This window comes from Pleurodeles waltl, chromosome 8 (genome assembly GCF_031143425.1).
Source record: "Pleurodeles waltl isolate 20211129_DDA chromosome 8, aPleWal1.hap1.20221129, whole genome shotgun sequence".
Lineage (NCBI taxonomy): Eukaryota > Metazoa > Chordata > Amphibia > Caudata > Salamandridae > Pleurodeles > Pleurodeles waltl.
This window is the reverse complement of record NC_090447.1, coordinates 737,112,604-737,139,096: the sequence shown is the minus strand read 5'-3', so window position 1 is coordinate 737,139,096 and position 26,493 is coordinate 737,112,604. Positions and strand designations below refer to the sequence as shown.

General features: G+C 43.1%; 1 protein-coding gene across 5 annotated transcripts in view; it reads right to left on the bottom strand.

Moving 5' to 3' along the window:
• The window catches only part of ARL13B (ARF like GTPase 13B), a 518,943-nt gene that overhangs the window by 73,333 nt on the left and 419,117 nt on the right, over positions 1 to 26,493 (bottom strand). For all 5 annotated transcript variants that reach the window (XM_069204925.1, XM_069204929.1, XM_069204926.1 and 2 more), the window contains 2 exons: positions 24,119 to 24,233; positions 3,758 to 3,980 (listed from right to left, as the gene is read on the bottom strand). In XM_069204925.1, the coding sequence (XP_069061026.1) occupies positions 3,758 to 3,980; positions 24,119 to 24,233 (338 nt within the window). The remainder of the gene's footprint in view (positions 1 to 3,757; positions 3,981 to 24,118; positions 24,234 to 26,493) is intronic.

Below are 26,493 nucleotides of genomic sequence, written 5' to 3'. Positions count from 1 at the left end.
ACAAGAAGAACAGAAGACAAGAAGAACAGAAGAACAGAAGAACAGAAGATCAGAAGATCAGAAGACCGGAAGGAGAGAAGAAAGGAAGATCAGAAGACCGGAAGGAGAGAAGAAAGGAAGACCGGAAGAACACAGAAGAACACAGAAGAAGATACAAAAGAAGATACAGAAGAAGATACAGAAGAAGATACAGAAGAAGATACAGAAGAAGATACAGAAGAAGATACAGAAAACGAAGAACAGAGGGCAGAAGACCACAGAAGAAGATGAGGAAGAAGAGAAGTAGAGTGAAGACGGGGGAAAGAAGAGTACAGAAGAAGATTACAGACGAGGAGCGAGGAGGAAGAACAGAAGAACAGAGAAGAAGAAAAGAAGCAGGAGCAGGAGAGAGGGTGAGTAGCGCAGGGCAGAGCGAGGGTCTGGGAGGTGGGGGGTACTTACTGTGAGGTGGGTCTCAGGAACTCAGGAACCTGGAGGAGCTGCAGCGGCAGGGGGAGCGACCTACCCTTGGGCTCTACAGTGTGCCATTGGGGATGGGCAGCCCAAATATGAGGTGGATGATCTCATAAAACATGTGGAGTTAAGCTAGGGTCACTCTGGCTCTGAGAAACTCAGGGAGGCATGGAGACAGCCCAGGCACAGGCTCAACTGGGAGCCAGGCATCGAATGCAGATGTTACCTCTTCTTGTCAGGTGACTGGCGGATGCGACAAAGTGAAAAACCTCTTTGAATACTTCTTTTTCTTGCTGGACTTTCACAAGTGGGAGGATTTTGACTACAATGAAAATTAATGGCTCGACAACCAATCCCGGGCCTTTGTTACTTCGGGGATCGAGAATGTCACGGCATCATACGTCCAGCAATAAGGAGCTTGAGGGATCACTCCTTTAAGGCCTTGGCATGCATGGCATGGCAGTCAACGCAAGTCTTGGCATCATGGTCACACTCAAGACACCAGAGGCAGACTAGGCGTGGGTCAGTCATCGGCATTTGCTGACAACAGGTGCCACATGGCTTAAACCCAACCTTCCTCAGACATCCCTGCCACACCAAGTGCCAATGTCTCAAAAAATTATTTGATAAAAGGTAGCTCTCTCAAGACCTGCACTGAATGAAGTGGAAATTAAAGAACTGATGTCAGAGAGCTGGGATGGAGCCTATAGAGGCACCACACAAGTCACTTCCAGGACGGATGATGGCAACGCCACGCGGAGCTGAATTACGCCACTTACTTGCACACTGGGGTACTTCTCATAGGAAATCTCTGGATCCCCTAGTCTGACACCCGAGGATAATTCTAAGGTAAGGAATCTGTAGCTAGAAGTCTCTATAAGATTTAGTATATTAACAAAACGGTCCAAGGTCATTGCTGGCTCCAGAATTGATACTCTAAAGTAATAAATCTGTGAAAGATCAGTTGGTGGAGAGCTGTGGACTAATATTAGTCCAGTTCTTAATTTGTGGGTACATAAATTGCAAAGTGTGCTCACTCACTGTGTAGAAAATAAATACCTTGAGAAAGAAGGGGGCCTGGTGAAAAGTAATCTCTTGTGCCACACTGCTACTCTTCAGTAGGGGGGCACCAATGCTTCTTTACCTTTCAAATTCAGCTGAGGGATGTCCAAACTTGAACTTAAGTCAGTGAAATGGCACATGAATCAAGTCAAATGCCAAGAGCTCCTGACTAATTGTGTTCACTGTATATCTGCAGAGAAAAATGTTTCTTATTTTGGCATATAACAAGGTCTGCTCAGGAACTACATGTGTATCCTATATCTATGCTAGTATATGCCCCAGGTCTCATCAATGCAATACAACTGCACATAGATTTGTATGAGGAGCGCAGTGTCTTGAGTGGGAGCTGCAAAGGCAGAAAGGGCATTGTACCACCACACTGTGACAAGAAGGTGATAACAATAGGATAGATGAACGCTGTATTTTAGACCAAACATATATAAAACGATAACTCAAGGAGCTCCCTCACTGAACAGAACTATCCATTCTTGAGTTGGTGAAATCGAGAAGTCATTCAATATATAGGGGATGGTGGGACTAATGTAACGTTCTGGTTTACTACTGGGGATGTGCCCTTATGCCTCAACGAGAAAGCTACCTTTATAAAAGAAATACCCTTTACAATACAGTCTTTACCATGAAATGCTTTCACCAACTAGATAAGAATTTGTACCTTCACCACGCGGGTAAGTGTTTTTTTTTTTTTTAAATAACATTATTATGATGTTAAGTGTGGGTAGTGGTAAAGATAAGGTAAGGGTAATTGAAGGGTTTATGGGTGGGCAGTGGTAAACGGAGGTAACAATCGCATGGTTTTGGGTATGGATATTTTTAAGGTTTAGGGGTGGTTAGTTGTAAAGGGAGGCACAAATAATTTAGGGTTAAGGGTTGGGTAGTGGTAAGGAGGGTAAGGGTAATTTAAGTTTTACAGGTGAATAGAGGTAAAAAGAGCTAAGGGTACTTTTGGCGTTCAGTGGTGGGTAGTGGTAAAGGGAGGTTAGTAGTGAACTGAATACATAGGTGGTTGGGGGCTCACCTCCCAAAACAAATAGTTATTTTAAAAATAAAAGATGTGTGTACTTACCTTATATACTTATCACCTGTGGTAAAGGCTGCGAGGAAGAGGTATGCTTGATAATTGCAGACATTGTAAAGTCATACATTCCCTTTAGAAGCAAGGACATGGTCTTACTTGTTACGAATGAAGTTCAGCACATAAAACACTCTTACACAAGCAAGATAAAAGAAGCAGCGGAAGGACAGAGGAAGGGAGGCGAGGACATAAGGGTTCATCAAGGAGGTGCTGCTCTGGCCTCTGTTGAACAGAGACAGATACCATGCACAATAACGCTATCAAGAGTACAAAACTGGAAACCCCGGAAACTGTATTGTTCCTTGAAAGTGCACTATATACATAGGCTTCCGTCATAACCACTCCCTCTAAATAAACACCCATATCAATTACTTGGCAAAATAAAGAGTTGCTGCACATCTTTAGAGAATAAATGGCTTTCTCGAAAGCTAGCGGCATTATTTCCAAGCGGTATATTTGATGTAATATTTCTTTCTAGTCCTTCATTACAAACCGTAGCCTGGAAAGCAGCAATTAGCTGTGCGGTTGTGTGTTCTTTTTTGCAATGTGTTTGCGTGTGATTACCTTCACTTTTTTGCACTGTTGCAGCAACATTTGATAATACTTCCACAAGACACTTCAGCCTAGAAGAGACAGACTAGTGCCAACGTAACTGCTTTAACTGTAAAACAAAACCAGGATTTACAATGTAATGGGTCTCGCATTTGATAGAGCTATTAGCGTTGTAAGCTCCTAACTGGACTTTTCTTGCCACATAAATGGAAAATTAAAAGTAAAACAGTTTCCCATAAGCGAGAGGATTCACACCACCACGGCCACTGTGAGCATCAGCGATAAGGAGAGAGACAAAAGGAAAAAGAAGTTCGCTTGCAGTTAAACTTAACGGCAAAAGTGCAATTAGCAGTGTAACAGGGGCGATAACCAAGGCGGTAACAAAACCTCCCCAAGGAGGAACAAACGTGAGCCCTTTACCAATGTCAAAGGATTTTTGAAGGGCAAGCCGCAACGAGTGGTAGCGATGGGCGTGAGGTGGGCGTGGTTAAAAGCCCAAATACATACCAACAGGTGCTGCTGCTATGCTCGACCTAAAAAAGGCACAACCCTATTATATGAAAAGCTCCCATAAAGTTGGGCCTTATAAATAAGTACCAGCATCTGGACGCCCCTCTCTCCGTTGGTCAAAGTCTTCTTGTTCCAGTTGCTCTGTTAACGTTGAATTGTATGTATCCATCAAGCCACCCTCAGAGGCAGTACTGCTTCGCTGGCCCTCGTCCTCTTCTGCTTCATCGTCCTTTCCTACTAACGGAACGCTTTGTACTTTCTCAAGTTTCTGTCTTTTCTTCTCTTTCGCTTTCCTCAATTTGTCCTCGTTCTAATTGAAACAAAAGGCTATTAAAAAATACGTCAGCAACAACCTTCCTCCCTCAAAGTATCTTAAGAAAGAACATTACATTTAAGTAGGGCGCTTTGAAGACCAATTGCTAAACAAGTATTTGTGAATCAAAATATTGTTCTGCTTTTATTCATAACAGGTAATAATTGTTATTGCTTTTCTTATAGAAACCACCAGCGCCATTCTCATATCTTACTGCCAGAGTGAAGAATGGAGCAGATTTTTATAACGAAAGCAAAACGCCATACTGCAAAAACCATATCTTTCTTCCACCAATGGTTTTTGGGGGTTCGCAGTTTCTCATATTCGGTTTTCGGTTTGTGAGAATGTGAAAGTAAAATAAAAACACCAGTAGTACATCAGAAAAAAGCTAACTTGGTAAAAATAAATTGTATTTAGATAGAGAGTAGCAGGCTGAAGGACAAGGGAAGGGTTGAAAGGGGAGAATTAATGGCAGACCTTAGGCTAGTGGTGGGCAAGTTATCCACTATTAGGACAGAGACGGCATACTTCAGGAGGCCCGAAGAGTGGGACACTACACAGTGGACAACAACGTTTTAATATTTCAAGATTTTACGCTAGCAGTCCAATACTCCTGTGCATCATGTCTTCTTGTCAAACAAAAGCTTAAACAGGCAGACATCAAGCACTTTCTATTTCCTGCCACACAAAATATGACTACACAAAACACCTCTTCACAAGCCCTGAAGAAGTGTACGAAGTGTTTGAGTCACGTAATACTACAAGAGTGCCTTCCAGCACTAAGCAAGCATTGGCAGAGCCAATATATCTCACCTTTGAGACTATTGCCTCTGGCACTGCCTTCTGTTCCTGCTGTACAGCATGGGCATTGTCGACTGTGGCTTGATACAGCCATGCTGTATAGCAGCATGTCTAAAAATACTAAAAAACACAAACTAATACATCCAGCGCTAATGTACTTTTAATTAAAAAAAACAAAACCAAAAAAAACATATTTGCTAGCTGCGTCAAAGCGCTTAAAAAAAAAAATGTTTTAGCCACACTCCAAAGCATCTATGCTGCTGTACAACATGGCTACAAAACATTGTCAAAGCCAATAGTTCTCCCATGCAGGACCTATTGTGGAGTGGCATTGTGTGGCGTGAAATGGCACTGTAAGGAGTAGCATTGTGAGGCACTGCGAGGAGGGAAGAGGCATTGCGTGTAATGTGCAGTGGAGTACAGTGACAATGTGGTGTGGATTAGCACTGTCTGGCGTGGTGAGGCATAAAGGGCCATGTGGTGTGGAATTACCTGGCATGGTGTGGAATTATGTGGTAAGACACTGAGTGGAATTATGTAGATTTTAATTATGCAGCATGGAGAGTAATTATGTAGAGTGGAGTTATGTTGCATAGGATTGTGTTGCATGGAGTGGAACTGTGAGATGTGGAATTGGGTAGAGTGTAGTGCAACTGTGCGGTATTGAATTATGTGGTGTGTAATTATGTGCTGTTGAATTGGCATGGCCTGGAATTACATGGTGTTCAGTGAAATTATGTGATGTGAAGTGGAATTGTGTGGTGTGGCATGGAATTGTGTTGGGGTGAGAGGAGTACAATGGTGTTGCTTGAAGTGCAATTAGGTGGTGTTGAGTGGAATTATGGTGCACAGTGTTGAATAGGCAGAGTGACAGTATGAGATGTGGAATTGCGTGGTGTGCAATCAGGAGGAGATGTATCATGTGTTAGAGTAGAATTATGTGGCGTGGCATGGATATTCTGCTGTGTTAGGATCTGGAGGCCTCCAGACAGCTCACACTCCCCCCACCAGCTATACGCAGACCGACAAACTTACTTGTTGGAAGACGTTTGTATTAAAAACAACTTTAGTATTCCCATTGCATAAAGTCATAAATCATTTTCATAAAAACATTACACAAATATTTACAAGTCATGAGATATCAAATTAGTGACCATAAATCTTTCCCAACAGGATCCCTTCCTGTCCTGAACCACCATTGGACCACACAGGTGACCCATATCTCACCTGTATCCTTAGGAGGGGCGGTTACCCCGACTACACAGTTCCTTGTCCTCACGCTCAGGGTTCCACCCCCCCTCCAAACACCAATCAGTCTTGTGGTGTAACGGGGCGGCCAAGAGCTGGAGCCCCATGGCCCCCCCTAGCAATCTGTGCTCTCTTACCCCTTGATCTGGTGTGTACATCCGTAGGTTGGCTCAGAACTTCAGGATCCTATCCCTGGTGTCCTCCCGGGGCCATAACCTTGGGGACCCCCCTATTGTTTCTGGTCACTTTACTACCTCAATTTCCGCCACAAGGGCGACCAGGGCCCCAAAGGTCCTTCGCCCTCCCCACCTGCAAAAAAGACTGCGAGCAAAAACAACATGCCAGAATGAACTGAACGGTACCAGCATCCGACAGATGCACCCTGCCTTGTGAAACATGTGAGGTCCCTTTAAAAGTTTGTGAGGGATGTTCCATAACCTCCCTGGACCAGGGCATAGTTTGGCCATATCGGCGTTAAGACGGCGTAGTGAGACGTTGATTGTCCTAGAACACTTGCGTCAAGGCACCCAGTGGGATCCGGCAATTGTCAAATTTTTGTGATCTCAATGAATATCGTTTCTCTTAGTGCCTTGCGACCCATTCGCTCCAAGACGTTGCCTCCTAAATGAATAATGATGAGAACAGGGGACTGGAGCCCCTCAAGTCCTCTTGCTCGATTGACCAACTTTTGGAGCTGGGCGATTCCCACTCCGCACCAACGAGAAGCCACGCCTTTGCACCATCACCGGATTCGGCCCACGAAGCTGTTGCACCCGGTACACCGCCCGCTGAACAAACCAATGCCCCAAGACCATCCAACATGCTGTGACAGAGCACTGAAATAAAAGAAAAGAGCATGAGGAGATCACATTTCAGAAATCAGTTTTGGGACTATACCAGTTCTGGCCTAATGTACTGCCTATAGCAATCCAATGACCAACGACCGATACCCTTCACTGTGGATACCGGCAGGCCCGCGGTAGCCGCCAGCGTCGCTGCCCCGATTCGAAAGGAATGGGAGGAGTACCCTTGTTGGTCAACCCCTGTCGCCCTAACGCTATCTTGAATACCTCCAAGACTTGGTAGCGGGAAAGACCCTCCCCGTTAGCGGGAGCGAACAAGGCAGAAGAGCCTGAAAGTGGACAGACCGAGATGTAAGCTCTCGCCAGATTCGCAGGGCGAGGGGGGGATTCAATAGCGGCACTTAAGTGTAATACGCACTCCTCTTTGAAGCTGGACCGTTTTTGACTTGCGCTGGACTATTGGTAATAACTCTGCACTGACTACCACTTCTCCCTTCTGCAACCCTCCTGCGTGATCGCCCTTGGAGGAGCCCCACCAATTCGCTGATGCGAAATGCCCCATAGAAGTCTATCGAAAACGCTGCCGAAAATAGTGCTGACTCAAACTGCGAGGAGCAAACTGTTGGGAGGGCTCTCAGAAGATTCTCTAGCAGGGTGGCTGTTACCAAGCACCTAGAGTCTGACCTAACCTCGACAGCCCTGGCCCATCCTGCTAGAGCCCGTTTAATAATAAAAGGTGTTCAGTGAAACCTCCATGTTCTTAATTCTAGCGAAAAAACGTATCACCGCAAACAGAGGGCTGAAAATTACCCGTTCTTTGACCGGGAATCCAACCCAGGCCCGGTGAATGAGAGCCCCAAATCCTGACCATTGGACCACCAGGGAGCGCTCAGGTAAGCATTTGCACAAGAAACTGGTCGTCCCTTGTCCTTCAAATGCTGTAAGAAAGTGCATATCGCAGAACCAGATAATAAATCTGGAATTTGCTGCGCCTGCAAAAACCGCCTGTACTGGTAAAATTCGTACTCCTAAGCCCTACTAATACGCGCCGCTAAAGATGATGATACTAAGCCTGGGAGGGCGGGACACCAATTTTCCACAGAGATACTGGGAACTCCGCCATCTTCTCCTTCGCCTGAGGGGTACTGCAGAAAGCCCTGCATTAATGAGCGAGACAGGGCGTCAGCAGCATTGTTATAAATCCCTGGTACATGTTTAGCCCGGAATGTAATGTTGTATTGTGAACATGTTAAACAATTAAATGTTTTATTAGGCAGAGAACCAGTGGGCCGTAGCTCCTTGACGATTAATGGCTTCTACTGCAGCCATGTTGTCAGACCAAATGTTTACAAATCTATTCTTAAATTCCTCCGCCCAGATAGTGACCGCAACAACAATAGGGGAGAGCTCCCAACAAGCTATATTCTTTGCCCAGCCCAAGCTGACCCATTCAGATGGCTAATCCGCCCTGCACCACCAAGATTGCGCCAACACTCCATGCTACCAGCTGCATCAGCATATAGGCCCAAAGTAGGGCTGGAAACCACCGGATGAGGCCAAATAATCGCCCCATTAAAGTTTTGCAGGAAAAACCTCCTACAACTGTAAATCCTCCCTAACCTCCTGTGATAACCGGGAGTGATGGAGCTTCTCAGACAGCTTGGCCATTGACCTAGTGATGGATCTATAAAAGGGGGGGGGGAGGTGGGCCATGGGAATAATCCCCAGAGCAAAATTCAGCTGACCCACCAGCACCTGACATTGGTGAAAGGTGACTTTTTTCCTTCATAAGGTTGCTTGTATGGACTCCTAGAATACCTGTATCTTATCCTTCGGCAGGGGACACTCATCTGCCCCAGAATCAATCTGTATCCCTAGTAAGGTAATGCTTGTAAAGGGTCCAGCTGTCTTATCTGGAGCCAAAGGGACCCCAAAGACTTCAAACCACGTGATCAAGGCACAGAGTACCCACCCGCATTTCTCTAACCTGGGAGGACCCAATACTAAGAAATCAACCAAGTAATGAATGACGTCGTGGTGTCCGAGGTGAATCGAAAAGGTCCACTGTAGGAAGGTGCTGAACTGCACAAAATAACTGCACGATACACTACAACCTATGGGCATGCACTTATCATCCAAAAACCCACCCTGGAATTAGAAACCCAGTAGGTGGTAAACCTCGGGGTGGACCGTGAGCAGTCTGAAGGGTGACTCAATGTCGGTTTTTCCAACAAAGCCCCGTGGCCTAAGGCCCATACTGTTTCTAAGGCTTGGTCGGCTGTTGGGGGGCGCTTTACCCTAGTTGGCAAACGGCCCTCAGAAACTCCTGTTTTGTAACCAACAGCTATTGCTTGCTGTGATTTATAGGCTCATACTCCTCACATTAATTACTAGACAGGAAATTCCATAACACAAAGTCTTTTTGGATCGAATTACAACTACAAAAGGCAAGTCGGTATGCCTTGAGGACAGCAGTAATCCCCGAGAGTGTAGTTAAAAAGCAATAATGAGCTATGGGAAACGCTGCCAACTACCAATATGAACCTTTCATCCACCAGTTCTGTTGACCATATCGGTCAAAATTACCTTATGCTCAGCGATGTCTCATATTCTTACATCTGCTTAGTGCTTTCGAATGATTGCCAGAGATGCCCATAACCGTGTCACTTTTTAAAAGTGGTTTAATAATGATTTGACCAGTCATACATGGTCATGCAGCTCTCTCATCTATATATACATAACATTTAAATGGGACACTGAAAGAATTTAATGCTGTGGGTATTTAAACCTTATTGCAGCTGCTCAGACTCTTACAGAAGGTTAATAGCCTCCCCAGAGAGCATTTACCACCGTTACTGTCCATCCGCAATTATGGCCTGGGCAGAACTCGCGAGTGCACAATGCGGGGAAAGACCATAGCTGCTGTTAACGCTTGAAAGCATATTGGCAAGGAGGCTAGTCGTACCAGCCCCAGTAAAACGGAAACGGGCCAACCCCGACTCTGCCTGCAGTTCGTACCTGCGTCGCGCTCTAGCCGAATTCACATACAGGAAAATCAGAGCGGATGGGGCCAGCTTTCTAAGCTTTCTAATTGCCCTGCGCTTCCATAAAGGGTGCTAATCTATAAATGTGTGGTAAATATGTATAATTATGGTTGACAATACTAGCCGCCAACAGTATACTGTATTCGTGCCATTACCCAAATACATTTATCAACGTTTCCAGAAACACGCTGCTTGCTTGCTAATTTTATAGGCAGCGGTTCTCTAACTTGTAGCATACGCCGGTAAGGTACTCCGAAAGCATCTTCCCAACTTTAAAGGCCGCCATGGAGAAGTGAGGTACTAAGCAAATTGTGCATGCCCCGTTGCTATGCCCCGAGATGCGTGCAATGCAATGATAAATGTCACAATCAGCCGACCAAAAATGATGTTTGAGCTTAGACAAAGGCAGCCATTAACTAATAAAACAGTTAAAGAAAAACAAACAGGGGGCAATGTTACTCCTGCCATTAGAAAACGCGGATTAGTATGAGAGCATCAGCCCAATGTGTGGCTAATAAAATAGAGAGAATGCTTTGCAAACGAGCTCGGCAGCTCATATCTAAGGCCCGACACCTTTCGCCCAAACCACAAAAGCACTTACTGGATGAACGCTCGGACAAGCGTTGTCACGATCCTCACTAGCGTGCAGAACCTGTACGCCCATCCTTTCACCAAATTCCGGGGCCCTCGCTCTGCAACTGAAGAAATGTACTGATTTATCACAAGCAACCAACTTAATATAATAGGGAAGGATATACGGAGCCCGTTTGAATATTCAAAACCCAACACACGCTCTCCCTAACTGTTTACATCAAGGCCCAATAACCACCGGGTACAAGCAGGACTCTCACCAATAACGATTAGACCCGCAATGCCATGTGCAATAAAACGTGTGCTGTACGAACATGCTTGCATACAAGCCTGTCCCTGGTCTTATACTACCGAATTAATACTACACCCTAGCGCAGATAAACGCTGTCATGCCTAAAGCAACGCATGGACCTTTAAGCAAGGCCACAAGCCCCCAGGCACGCAAATATGAAAGTCACTGCAGCATGACTGTAACCTAGCATGCAAAAAGCTCAGAACAGGCCACGAACCCCAGGCCCTTTACAGTCCCAGGCCAGTACAAAGCTTGTGTCCCATGGTCACATGGCCCTTAAATGATCCCCTCATATACACACCTAACTAATAAAGAATATCCATGCTTCTGAACATTGTACAATACAAGCAAACTACCTGACAAATAGCCGGATCACAAGTAACCTGTCCCAAGAAACAGCCCAACCCACAAGACACACACAAGGGTGGACACTTCCAGCCAGGCCTTTCTAATGGAAACGCACAGCCCGTAAACACGCCCAAAATTAGCCAACTGACCATAGTGCACAGACACACGACTATCTGAGCAGTACAATAATGTAAGTTGAGACCTCCCCGCCCTTCCCTCCAACATGGGTTACAGTTCGAGCGCAGCCCAGGAGAGCCCAAGCATATACTGCTACCCCATCAATGGAGTCGGAATACATGCCTGTTACCCATCACATACATACCATGAACACAATGACACGGTCCTTCGATCGGCCCAACATGGAGTTGTGGGCGGGTGTTAAGTGTTTCTCCTCTTACTAACCATGTCCTCCCGATCGCTGATGTGCTGCGGGTTGCAGCCCGTGGCCCCCCCCCCCCCCTCCGGCTCAGGTCTGACTCAGGCCAGTAGGACTCCAGCCTGGAATGGGCATTGCTGTGCAGCTTGATCGTCAGTCACTGCAGTCTAGCTTCCACCCGAGCAGAGCCAGCAGCAGCTCCAGTCAGCTGCAGGCCCCCGCAAGCCCCAGCCGCCGCGTCCAGAAAAAGAAGGACGAGCCTTCTTGGGGGGCTCTTAAATAGCCCCCCCCGCCGGTACGCAGAGGCTGGAACCGGTTAGCGGCCAACGCAGCCACCATGATTCCTTGGACTTCCGCTCTCACGCCTCGCAAGGGCGGAAGTCCATGGCCAGTCCCTCGCACCACTGGTGCGTAAGGTGAGCGTCGGGCCTCGGAGGCCCCGTCCCCTAACGGTTCACGCTTCCCCATGTTTGGGGGCGCTTTACCCTTAGTGGAGTGGAATTATGTGTTGGAGTGGAATTATGTGGCATGTTACACAGTATGGAGTAGAATTATAAGGAGTGGAATTGAATGGCGCCGAATTGTGTGGCATGGAGTGGAATTGTGAAACACTGAATTGTGTGGCGTTGAGTGCAATTGAATGGAATTGTGTGGTCTGAGTCGAGTTGAATTATGTGAAGTGGGGTGGAAGTATGGTGAAAAGTGGAATTATGAGCATGGCGTGGAATTATGTAGTGTGGAGTAAAATAATGGGGTGTGGAATTGCGTGGCGTGTAACTGGGGTTGAGCAGAGTAGAATTATATGGCATGGATTGGAGTGGAGTTATGTGGTGTGGAAATCTGTGGCATGGTGTGGAAGTATGCGGCATGACAAATGTATCTGGTGCAGAACTGTATCCTGGAATTGTGTGGCATGGAGTGTAAATATGTGGTGCAGAATTATGTGGCAAGGAGGTGGAATTATATGCAGGGGAATATGTGTTGTGGAATTTTGTTGTGTGGCGTGGAATTGTGTGAAGTGGAATGGTGAATGTGGAATTGTGTGGTGTGGAGTGCAATTGTTTGAAGTGGAATTATGTGGTGTAGACTGGAATTAGGAGGGGTGGAGTGGAATTAGGAGGGGTGGAGTGGAATTAGGAGGGGTGGTGTGAAATTTTGCGGCTTGAAATTGGGTTACATTTAGTGGAGTGGAATTATGTGGCGTGGAGTAGAATTGCATGCCGTGGAATTTCATGCCTTGGAATTATGTGATGTGGAATGCCGTGAAACTGTGTGGCATGGAATTGTATGGCGTGGGGGTGGAACTGGGAGACGTTGAATTGCATGGAGTGGAGTGCTATGTCGAACAATGTCGGCAAGGAGAGAACGTGCATGAGACATGAAGAGGGTGAAACATCTTACATTAATGTAAGTGACTTTATAACACTCCCCAAAAAGAAGCAGACTGCTGTGCGTTTAAGGGAGGGTAAGTAGTGGCATAGAACCCCCTACCAAAAGTCACATTGAAGGGGCCAGAAACAAATGAATAGGTACTCTCTGTGGTTGGGGACAATAAGTCATAACAATTTGGAAAATACCTACCAGGATAACTGCAACCCCCAATAAAGGTGGAAAAAAACATATACCAAGATGAGAAAGAAGGGGGCTTATAAAACGTGTAACCAAGAGTGTGAACAAATAGAAAATAAATCACACTGCTATACCCTCGCACTAAGGTCGTACTTATTATAGAAGCAGAAAATCAAATATTCGGACTTAATGTGCGAACCCCAACTCCTACTAGTACGCCGATTAAGGAAGCAGACCGTAACTACGCAACTATCGAAGGGATGAAAGCTATGAGCTTGGTTGGGCAGATACAAGAGTTGTAAGAAAAACAACCTCCACACCCTTCAAACCCCTACACAAACAACAACTAAAACGGTTATCCCCGTCTTGCACAAGAGTTCGTTGACCGCACACAGGTAAGGAACTACCCAAGCAGAATGAAACAAATCCAATATAACCATGAGCAATAGATTTGATGGGTTGACATCTGAGGAACATGAAACTAAGTGTAGGGGATAGCTGTGGTGAAATGTTAACAGGTCAAAGACCTCTAAATTAGAGCAGATCCGTCCGCAGAGACAGGCATGAAGAATTTAAAGGAAGTAAGCAGCATTCTGGAGACACACATGGAGGTCTTGAAGGCATGTTAAATGAATCATCTATTGAGATAAACAAAAACATTCCAAACTTCTGAAAATATTCAGAAAGACATCCAAGGGTTAGTCATTAGAAAAAAGCTAGATGACCTGTAACTCAGGACTAGAATTTTAGAAGGCATAACAAGACAACCACCGAGATGGAAAAAAGAAGAAAGAGATTGGCTTGTCAAAAGCTCAAGATAACACGATGTAAGAAACTCTTGAATAAAAAATGTAGGGATAGTAAATGTACCATAGAGAGCGTAAGAGGGCGATATAAAGTCCTTTGAGATAAAGCACCTTAAGGAAGGAGTGCTTAAAGGCGACCTGGACAACAATCTGGAGCAAGCATTCCAACGTGTACATCTAGACCTGTTCAGGTAAAACCAGAATCGCAAGGAGTATAGACAAATCTAAGGTAACTCCTTAACATATGCAGTTAAAGAACAAATAGTCTAAGCCATATATAACATTTGGGCTTTATTGCGAGATAAGAAAACTGCCATGTCACATAAAAAAACAAAAAGACAGTGAGCTTTAGAAAAAGGGAACTACACAAGTTGAAGGAAAGCGTTCAGCTGAGATTCCCTGCTACGCTGAGAACAACGTGGAACAATAAAATGTATAACAGGAGAAAAGTGTATGAAGAAGATGATCTAATGAAAAAACAATGACAAATTCCTAATATTCCTAATATGACATCCAGCTGGCAGCGTTCTAGGTAAAGGGGATGTGGTAACAGCTGAGTATTCTCATGATGAAGATCGAGAAATCAATGAGCACTTAATGAACACTCAAATAGTTGCCAAAAGAAGGGTTGGAGAGGTCGCTTAGGTAGGTTGGGTGGAGGGGAGTTACATAGGGTGGGGAGCATCTGGAGAAAAAAAACGAATGGCCCTCAATCACGTTGTACCAGACAACCTAAGCAAAATAAAAAGCAATAAGATTGTAAAAGTTGGTTGGCCACTCTGTAGAGGAGAAAGATCACTTCAGTGACTTGAAATAAGGACACACTGCATGTTAAAAAAAAATATTAAAAAAGAAAAGCTAAAAGTAAGTATGTAATATTTACGAAACTGTGATGTCCAACTGATACTATTGCAAGAACTCCACATGACAAGCTGGGAATCCAAGGTTCGGTTTAAAAAAAACACAAAGTTGTGTTTAACAGGTGGGCTGCACTGACCAGTTATGCTTGTCGAAGGTGTTGCCATTGTAACAAGGAAAGTTGCTAATATAAATGTGCTTGAATCCGAGACAGAAAACATAACAGTACCGTATGACCTTAATGTGTGCAGGATCTTATGGCCCGAATGTTGATTGCCTAGAGCCTTGAAATATATGTTTACGAACTTGCTGCAATTCATAATACCCATTACTATGGACGGCCGTTTTGACACAGAATTGTTTTGACAATGAGCTGGCTAGGTCCACAAAATGCTCCCGCATAAACTCCCCAAAATTGTCTAAGTACTTAAAATAATCATAGACCTGGGTCTTTGTGATATTTGGAGAAAAGAGGCAGGTTAGCAAAGGGGCAACGTATTCCATAGGGAAAGAAGAAAAAAACAAGCCATTTTCAAGGACTATTTGTTTCTAGAACAACTACTGAAAGGTAAGGTGGAAGATATTAAACATCTAACAGCACCTATATCAGATCACTTAGCGGTTTGGATGGAACTATCATTCCTGACTCAGATTAACTGCGTGAGGTTTCCAATGGACACAATCTATGGCAATAATATAACACAGATGACAACAGACAATTGAAACATTTTTAAACGTGCAACATGTGCTTTGAACAATGTTTGGGACGCTTATAAAGTGTTTTTAAGAGGAATTACAAATGCATGATCGACAGAAAAATCACAAAAGAATTAAGAAAAATTGCTATTAGTAGTAAACACCAAAACTGAGAGCGGCAATTACGGCTGCACGATTTAAATCAGGAAAGGGCGATGTTAATAAAATAATTGGAAACTCCTGAAAACACGTTTTAGATGAGACTAGATCACAAATGTAGAATAAGATGGGAAGCAAGCATACTGCATAATTTTGAATATGCGGTGAAAAGAGGAAAATTGTTAGCCTAGGAAAAAGGGTTGAGATAACTTATAATCACATTAAATGCATTCAGGATAATCTGGAAGTGACAAACTACCAGGAGTGCGGATATCAAGCATGCATTTTATAAATTCTTTCAAGATCTGTGTCAGGAAGCGGTTAAAATCCCCGTTGATAAAACGTAACAAATGGTTACAAAATACCGATTTACCCCGATTAGACAAATTAGATAATCAAATAATCGTTACTCAAAGAGATTTCGGAGGATGAAATAAATAGTGAAATAATGAAATTTAAGAAAGGAAAAGCAACAGGAGTAAATGGTATTCCTAATGGAATATAAACAAATAGACACTGAAAAAAATACAAAAGATTAAAGCAACGTTAGTTAGGTGAAAAATGTAGTTACAATGTAACATTTTAAACTTTAAAAAAATTAAAATGTACCATTTATAGTCATCTCTAGATACAAACTCATGCCCTAACGTAACTACAATTTGCATCCAGCCATGTTGTCATCAATGACGTTATTTCAGATGTTGCCATCATCATTAATGGTGTCATAGGGCATATGGTGATTGACGTAATATGTGATCACTGTAAATAGCAGTGCATGGGGGCATGAATGAATTTCAGTGTTTGAGTTTAGAAGGTTGTCACTGAAAATGTCACCTAGCTATAACTTTACTTTAACCTTCGTTTTTTTTAGTGAAATTTCAAAGTTTGTTTTAATGTACAGTAAGCTATAAGTACAATTCCTAACTGCAAAGTCACTTTACCCTTTGTTTTTTGCAGTGAGTTTATAGGGTTTCTTTTATCGTAAAGTAATATTTTATTACCCTAAATAAAGCCAAACCCAATTGTATGCAGACCTCAGCTGTGTGCAGTGTGGGGCTGGCCTCAGGACTGATTCAGTTGACCTGGGGGAGACCAACAAATTACTGATAGCTGTGATACATTTTAGCACAGCCAAGGCCTTCAACAAAGTTAACTGGGTATATCTACTCGTGTGGAAAGTAAACCTGGAATCACTGGCAATTGTATTTAAGGCAATTCAAACACTCTACATAGCTCCTTGTGCTAAGATTCTGGTCAATGGGAACTCAACAGGAAAAAAAAGTATATAACAAAGCATGATGGGGTCTGCCCCTATCATCACTACTTTTTGATGTATACGTAGAACCTTTGGCCCATCTAATCAGGAAGGACCTCAAAATTGCATTATTTGAATGTCAGTGATATAAATTGAAAATAATACAATATGCAGATGACCTAGTTATATGTACTCCAGAGCCAAACAAGACATTAACATATGTTTAGATGGCCGTCTGTGAATTTTGGGGTGGTTTCTGGGTAAAATCTGAACTAAACTAGACTGAGGCCACAGCATGGAATCTACGTCTAGACCAGTGGTTCCCTACCTTTAGACCGGAGACCCCTGGGGGTCCGCGACTGCTTAGAAAATTCAATAATATTAACAGATTAGGTACCCAGCTTTCAGTAATGACTCAGTGCGGGGGTTCCCAGATTGCAATAATGATTCAGTGGGGGTCCCCACATTCTAGTAATGAGAAAGTTGGTGTTCACAGAAGTCAAAAGGTTGGGAACACTTGTTCTAGACTGTAGAAGCAACATCACTAAAATTAACTGAGGATAGTTATAACCCAGAATATTCATAATATGCTATTTAGAAACCCAAATAAGATTTATAAAGAAAGTGATACCTAATTAAAAAAAAAAAACAAGCAATGGTGAAGTCAATAGGACTTCCTCATGAAATTAAAAACAAAAGCACATTAGCGCTGACCACATCATAATTTTTTATCTATCTTTTATTTTTAGCAGTGTTCTCCAATTTCTTCTCCACTGACCTCGCCCACACCTGCAACCCTCTTTCCCACTCTCTGTGTTGCTTGCCCACTCCTTTGTGGAAATGAGAGTAGTTTGGGGGACAAGCCAACACTAAGAGAACAAGGTCAAGAGAGGAGGACGTGGGATGGGGAAAAGACAGGCAGGAGTGGATGGGGAGAACACAGGCAACAGAGGGTGTACGGTAAGGGCTGGGGCATGCACACGGACAATGGAGGTTGGGTGAGAAGTGCTGGGGCAAGCACAGTGACAGTGGAGGGTGGCTGGGGGGGTAAAGAGGCATTCACATGGACAACAGAGGGTCGGAGGGGCTAGATCCAGCACGTCGACAACACTGGATGGACGATGGTTACTTGGACAGCACACAGACAATAGAGGTTGGATGGGTTTTGAGTGGGGGAGGAACATGAAAGGAGAAGCACATGAGGGAGAGGGCTAGCAAAACATGCACTTTTGTTTAGTGCTAAATAAAAAGAAAAAGTAGCCTGAAAAAGAAAGCAGTGTAAGGGCACAGTAACGTGTCCAGGATCCAGCCGAAAGACAAACCCAGACAGAGGAAGGAAAGCCTATGGAAGCTGACAAAAAATAAGCAACCCAATGAGAATGACAATGAAGCCAACTAACAATAGGAAATGGGAGGCCTCTAAGCCCACAGTAAGGTAACAAAAGGTATCTCAAGAAACTGCACATGCAAGACCCTAAAATGGCCAAATCTGCATTAAAAATATATGGTTGAAGTTGGCCTCCCAAATTAGGGCCATTCCTCAGAATTCTAATTTAAAAAAAGAGCATACATAAAATCCAAAAGTAATATTAATATATCTTTACATGGGCTTTTAAAGGAATGAAACACAGGAGAAAGCTGGAGTAAGGAGGGTTACAACTTTTAGATATATTATTATATTGCTTGGCTTTTCAGTTAAAAAATTGCAGGATGCTAATTTCATCCCCAGATCAAACATACATGGAATGAATGTTCCAAGTCATGTTAAAAAAAATATATATAAAAATTATTTTTAATAGAAATCTGGAGCACCAAAATATTTTAAGAATGCATGCTTGAAAGTCCCACAGCTAAGTGACAACGTATTGTATAACATTAGGTCTAGATCAGGGGTCTTCTAACTCGGGGGCGGGCCCTCCTAGCGGGGCCTCAAGTGATCCCAGGAGGGGCACCAGGCTCTGGCCAAAAGAAGCATTACACAGATAATAGTGTTTTGTTTTAGGCAGAAACATGTTATTGCACCTTTAAAAAGGTAACATTACTTAACTGCAATGTTTAAATACATCCAGACACTTTTTTAAAGTAATTGTGAAAAATTCTGAGGGGGGCCCAATGATTTTTATTTTTCAACTGCGGGGTGGGGTGGGGGTGGGGGGGTGGAGGGGGATATTGGGGTGGGCGGGGTTGCAGCATCCAAAAGTTTGGAGACTGCTGGTCTAGATGGAGTATATAGTCTACAGTAAAATGACTAATTTTAGAAGGATCAATTAAGCATATTATTAAAAGTGGCAGAAATACAAAAACTGGATACAAGGTGCTGGATTAAGATACTGGAACATCTTAATCCCTTAGGTGCGCGTGTCGGGCAACACCTGCACCCCTCACTTCAGTGGAAAAATGTGATGTGTTCTTATTGCGTTTTGGGCTGTTTCCTGTCATAGGCACTAGGCCTACTCTCAAAAGTGAGGTACAGTTTTTATCAGATGTAGGGGATGCTAGGCCGCATAAAGCTTGTGGCTCCCTGCAGATTCCAGAACTTTTTATTACAGACATGTGGAGAAAATATGTTTTTTAGCCAGGGTTTGAAGTTTGCAAGGGCTCCTGGGTAAGACAACCTTTGGAAAGCCATACACGCCACCCTACCTTGGATTACCCTAGATGTCTGGTTTTAAAAAATAAATAAAAAAAGTGCAGGTTTGCTTAGTGCCCCTAGGTGCAGCCTGAACTAGGACCCAAAATCCACAGGAACCCACATTGCAAAAAAAATAAAATACAATTTTAAAATTGCAGTTTTCAGTGGAAAAATATGATGCATCTATGTTGCGTTTTTAGGTTCCCTGTTTTGGGCATTACGCCTACCCATACAAGTGAGGCAGCATTTTTAAAATGAGACTTGGTGCACATAAACTAGTAGACCATTTATTACGAATTGGATTTCACTGCATTTGTGCCTTCCAAATGTAAACCAGTATGTAATAAAGAGGACATTTTGAAACAATAGCCTCTAAATCATATGCTAGTATGGGTACCCTCATTTCAGAGATCTACAAATAACTGCTCATAAACGTCTTATCTTGTGCCCATTTCAGAAATACATAGGTTTGTTTCCTTGATACCCCTTTTTTCACTCTACACATTTCACCATATGAATTGGTCTATACTTGGTACACAATGAAAAAGCATTATAAGGTGCACCTCAGTTGATGGCTCTGGATACCTCAGGTTCTTGGAGAACTTAAAAAGTTCACAACCAGAAAGGTCTAGCTGATGTAAGTGTACAAAGTTACAGATGAAAACATCACAAATGGCTGCTTTTCCTACTCCTTTTCAATATTTCTTTTTTTTCAATAGTTACTTTCTTGGGGAAAACCTTTAGGAACTTCACACATGACCCCTTGCTGGGTTTTAGAATTATGTCTACTTTTCAGAAATCTATAACTTTCCTTGATCACCTATGGGTTTCAAACTGGTTTCCACCACAAACTGGAAGTAGGTCAAAAGCACCAAAAATAGGAAAAATGGGCTAACTTGTTAAAAATGCCAAAATAGTGGAACAAAATGATCCAGCTCTGCAAGTTCCTGAAAGCTGAGAAGATGCTGACTTCAGCACAGCACACCATTTGCTTATGTCACTTTTAAGAAGAAAGACACTTTAATACAGAGCACTTTCTTTCCTATTTTCCCCAAATATTTCTGGGCCTCCCCCAGGGAGATCCACAAATCCCAAGTACCTTTAGAATAAACAGGATGTTGGGAAAAAAAAGGACACACATTTGGTGTGGATACCGTAACTGGACAAAAAGTTAATGAGGCCTAAGTACGAAATACCTCAAATAGCAACGAAAGGGCTCAATACTGGGTTGGGAAGGTCCAGCAGTTAATGGGTTAATAGAGGAAAACAGTAGGAAAAATATTGATGTTCAACTTCATGCAGCTATCATGGTTCGCCACACACATTTGGAATCCACAAGATCTCCAGGACATTGAAATGGAGATTCAGGATACTAATACAAGGAAAAAGGAAGTACCAAATTATGAGATACTTTTGTGCCGCGGAGGAAAGCAAGGCAAGACCATTTATTGCATGCGAGCCGAGAAACATGGTTGTAGGAACAAGGTTTGGAAAGTCTGTGTTAACTATCCTCAAGCACATTGTATTCCGTTGTCAATTCTGCTACATTAAAAAATAATCACCTTTTTACAATGCACAGGAAATATCTGACCCCACAAAATCTCATCCAACTGTGAAAAAAATGAAATAGTCTTTTGTAGGAAATGTGACACCCCTGCAGTATACAATCTGCAGATGCCTATAACTTGCCCAGAGCTAACATACATTTTCGAAGCAATAAGTGAAGTACTTTCTATGATCTTGTACAGACTACCAAGGTAAGCCTGAAGAGGAAAGCCATGCAGTTCTACAGTAGTGATATAAGCCTGTAGCTTATTCTTTTTGGTACCGATGCAAGGAAGCTGGAATATCTGAACGCAGATGTGTGGAAGATGGAACTACTATTTTATTTGGTTCTATTGGCAATTCCTGAACCAGCCCTTATTAACTTACTGCTTCAGATGATAATTTTCACTTTTGAGTTCCATAGCCAATGTTCCTCTTACAAAAAAGCAAGATTTTTGGAAATCTATTGCCACCTGGATTGAAAGTATATATTTTAAAATTGAAAACGTCCTATGATTATGGATGGGTAGATGCTGGATATCATGGCTACAGCAGTCTAAAAGCTTCCAACCGCACAATATATGTAAGTTGTACACCATAAGGGTCTGGCACAGATAGATATGAGTCAGCAAACCTACCTTTGATGGTTATGAGAACAAAAAAAAGGTTGACTTTAAGTACATGAACAACACAACATAGCTAAAAAAAAAAACTAAAAAAAAACCTGTCTCTTAAAATTAAGTCTACCTTAAACCAGGTCTTAAAACCAGGTCTACACATCAGGCACTCCATGCTCCGCATCCACTGTAGTTACAACTGACCAATCATTCCCCTTAAGGTCACTCTGGTAAAAACACCTTTGTGAAAGGCATGCATACACCAGATTCCAAAAAGAGTTTGAAGCATACAATTCTAACTTATCAATACATAAAAGTGTGGTAACAACTCCATCTCAATCAGATGCCTCCCTCAGCAGGCTGTGTTCCGAGTATTACCCATTAGTAAGCATCTCATCTTACGGAAGGCAAGACTTACTACAATTCTGTCATTCGCCACAATAACTTGACAGTGTATTTCAATGTGGGAGTAGGGCCCTCTGTTTTCCTGGGCCCTGTAACCTACTGCATACAATTCAAAAGCCACTGAAACTTTCTCAGTGATCACAGTCCATCAACAATTTCTCCATCCTTCTCAAATAGATTATCTTATCTCTTGTTCCCAGGTCTGCTTCTCTTTTGACTGCTTTCATTTGAGGTTCTGTTGTCTCTGATCTTTCCTTGATATTTCCACTTTTCTGGCAAATATTATGCCTCATATGAATTCAAAAAGAACCACACTCCATATACATAAAAAATTAACTTGCTGTGTATAGTCTGAGAATATAAGCACACTGGAACCTTCAAAATTTGTAAGGCCATTCCAGCAGTAGGTTGGTTTTGCATTTGAGACCTCATGTACCACCTGATAATTTGAGGGGGTTAGAAAGTTAGGATTGAGGGTTGGAGTGGACTACTCTGTAGGCCACGCATCACAGTTTAAAATGTATTCTTCCCTCAAGGGAAGCCAGTAAATGATGTGGTTGAAATTTCTAGACTATGAGATAAGCCTAGCGGTCGGTTGTAGAACAGTTTTGAGTATGAAGAACCAAGGCAGCGAGAAACTGAGACATAGTTTGGCAGACTTTAGTCACTATCTCAATCTGATCTTTCATGTGTCACCTTCGGCTTTTCCGATAGGCACAGACAAGGAATGATGTTCCTTACTGACTTCCTTTCAGGGTTATCTGTCCTAAATTAGACTGCGTGTGTCTTGCTCATCACTGCAGCTTTTTAGGCTTGCAGATTTCAAACTTTTTTCCTCCATCCTGAAAAAGTTCTATTGAGCCTTACTCACCATAGCTGAAAATATACAATTTTCCCTAACTCTTGTTTTAATAAGATTAACTACTCTGCCCAATGTTTCAATTTGTCTTTCAAAAAACCGCATTCAAGCATTTTATGGCTCCTAGTACTTCTGTAACATACGCTACTTTACTGTTTATGTCTGTAGTTGGTTTCTTGTTGCCGCTGCTTTCCCTCAGTGTACAAAAACAGGCACATCAGTTTAAAATCAGCTGAAGGCCTGTAGAGTAAATTGTGCCTGGGTGCCACAGAACCTTTTCTTAAAGGTCTTCCTAGTGTCTCCCAAACCACGCTCACTGGTAAGGTCTAAATTACTTTGACAAATTCTGCATTTTGAGCAGCAGTGGGCTCAGAGGAAGTTAGAAATGGGATGTAAAACAGGAATTCTGCAGAGAAGTCACACAGCTCCAAGATTTTACATTTGTTTAAGTTACTTCTTCCATACGTTTCCTCCACAGGCTCTCACTTTATAGTTGCTCAACAACTGAACATGTGCTATGGGTTTCCCTTTAATGAAGCACAAGGCACTGGTTCTACAACAAATAGCACATCAATGTTTTTTTATATCAGCTTTCAGTCTCCTTCAGATTAAACTCAAGAGCTTCGAAGCGTTGTGAAGCAAGTACACATGCAAGCATAATTTAAGTAATTTGCTACTTCAAGGTCAGCATACACATTCGCAGGCTGGACATTAGAAACAATCTGTTCCTTTTGCTATCTGATGTCTTTTGATAGATACAAACATTTCACTGGCCTCCATGCACCATACTCATGGTAAATGAAACCCGATTCCATTACTCTACAGTATTACATTTCTCTAAACAAACAACAATTATTTTCAATTCAATGCAAGTTACAAATGTACGTTACAAAAAAAAAAAAAACGGTATTTCATTCACACAAAAAAAATGTGCACAGAAATATTGCTTTAAGGAAATAAAAGTGAAACGGGATCCAGAGTAAACGTTGTGCTTATGTGATAGATTAGAACTGATAGCTAATATAGATGTCGTTTTGTGATATATCTATTACAGAAGACAATAACGTTTGGCTAAGCTCATCTTGCTTATATCTGTAAATACACAAAAGTGTACAGTTTTCAAAAGGAAAAAAAACAATTTCTCCTCATAGCATTCTTTCAAAGTAGTTTGCCAGCTCAGTATGACAATGTCCATTTTAAGCCATACAAATAGAAATAGTCAATTTCCTACCTCTGATAAAACATCAGTGATGGGCTGAAAAGGATTTGCCATGACAGGTTCGGCATCCTCCTCCCCCATAACAGTTCTTCCTTCCTGTTCGGCTTCTTCTTTCTCTTGATGATCTCTAGTATTAGAAGGGAATATTCCATTAAAAGACTAATTTGCAATACAGATGTTGAATGAAGAGTGGAAGAAATAAATAAACAGGCAACAATGATGACATTTATAAAATTCACAATCAAATTAAAATCTAAAAATTAGTATAAAATACGAAAAATCTCACATTTATGAAGCTCAAAAACAAGCATATTAAAAATAAAATTATTATTTCACCTCTTATTCAAACCAATGTCGGCAGGCTGAGAACACGAGTGATTCCCAACCTTTTCAACATGGAAGATCCCCTAAAATATATTCTCATGCCCAGAGGAAATTTAAACTAATTCATCTGCGCTTATGTTCAGGAAGAATGAAGCATTTTTCTATCTTTGTTTAGTATTATCTTTTTTAATATCAAATCAAAATAAAGTCTAATTAAACATCAAAAGCAATTTTTTATCCCCAGTAAATATAAAGTTTACTTTCATTTAGCCGTTTGAGCTTGGTTAATTTTGCAAGAATGTTGAATTCTTGGCCAGATATTTGATAAACACACTCGATTCTTAATCGACTAACATCAGACAATTACTTTGTTTGTTTTTTTAACGCTTGTCAGGCATGCGAAAGGTCGTTCATGGAGACAAACAGTTAAAAACTGCTTTTGCAGATTCTCTTTACTATTTGAAGGTGGACACCTTGATGAATTTCATGAAGTGACATTAGTGCGCCAGGACCTCCGCAACGCAACGGCCAGGATCACAGAGGCGGAATCTAGAATTTCCACTGTGGAAGATGACCTGGCTGCCCTTAAAACACAAGTGTCTACACTAACAGCCCGTACAGCAGAACTATACCGTAGGGCTGAGGACGCTGAGAATAAGTCTCGGCGCAACAACCTTCATATTGTGGGCCTTCCGGAGAATACAGCGACCTCCTCCCTGGCCACCTTCTTAGAGGAGTGGTTCCGATCCTGGATGCCCGGAGACCGCCTCACTCTGTGGTTTACGATCGAACAAGCCCATAGGGCCCTACAGGCCAGGCCGCCGCCGGGCTCCCCGCCAAGGCCAGTGATTCTCCGCCTCTTCAAAGACAGAGACGCAATACTGCAGGAGGCGCGCTTGATGGGCCGAGGTGACCGTGCACACACAAACGAAACGAATGGGTACGACACATATCCTATCTTGGAACGTTATTGGTCCTTTAGACAAGAATAAACGCACAGCCGTGTTTGCATATGTCCACCCCCACAAACCCAATATGCTTTTGATGCAAGAAACACACCTCCCAGGGAACCACTGCCCCTTTCTGGCCCGTAAGGGGTATGACAGGGTATATCACGCAGGGTTTGTAAGGGGGTCACGGGGCATGGCGATACTGCTTCACCGCTCATTGCCCATGGTGGTAGTCTAAGTATGGAGAGACCTGATCTCCGGGACAATAGAGGGTCGCACAATACATGTTGTTAGTGTGTACGCCCCGCCGACAGTGGTGCGCGGGACCGTGGGGGATCTGACTCAACTACTGCTGGACTTGCCGCCAGGGGTCACAATGTTGGGTAGTGACTTTAACGCAGTTCCTGACCCTGGGTTGGAAACGAGTTGGGGTGCCGTCGGCACACAGACAGGCAATGGCTGCCAGCCTATCTGGCTGGCTATCGACGGCAGGGCTCTGTGATGCCTGGAGAATATGGCACATGCGGCGCAGGCACTTTACGCATATCTCAGCGGCCCATAATACGCAATCTAGAATTGACCTCGTGTTCGTGTTGGCCACCGACTTCTGCCACCTCACACACACATTGAAATTTTACCGCGTGGGATTTCTGACCATGCTCCACTCCGGTTCATTATAGGTCCTGCATATTCGGTGGTCCGCCCCATGTAGCGTTTGAATGCGTGGTACCCGCAGGACTAGGCTTATGCAAATCAGTTACAAAAGACGCTGCACGAGTACTTCAATATTAACGAGAACTCAGTGGCGTCGCACGGGGTCCTGTGGGCTGCGAGTAAGGTGGTGCAGAGGGGGATGGCCAGGAGCCTTGTCCGCGCTCGGGAGCCTTGTCCGCGCTCGGGAGCCTTCCTTGACATCCCACATTGTCAACCTGGAGGCACAGGCTCTGAGATTGGAGGCAGAGCAAGGGGTCCAGCCTAGTGAGAGGGTAACCAGAAAACTCTTGCTGATACAGGAGGAGATTCGCAACCATTCTTCAGAGGTGGCTAAGCACCTTTGGCGAGCATCTACTGCTAGGGTGTATGGTTGGGGAGATAAGACCGGGAAATTGTTGT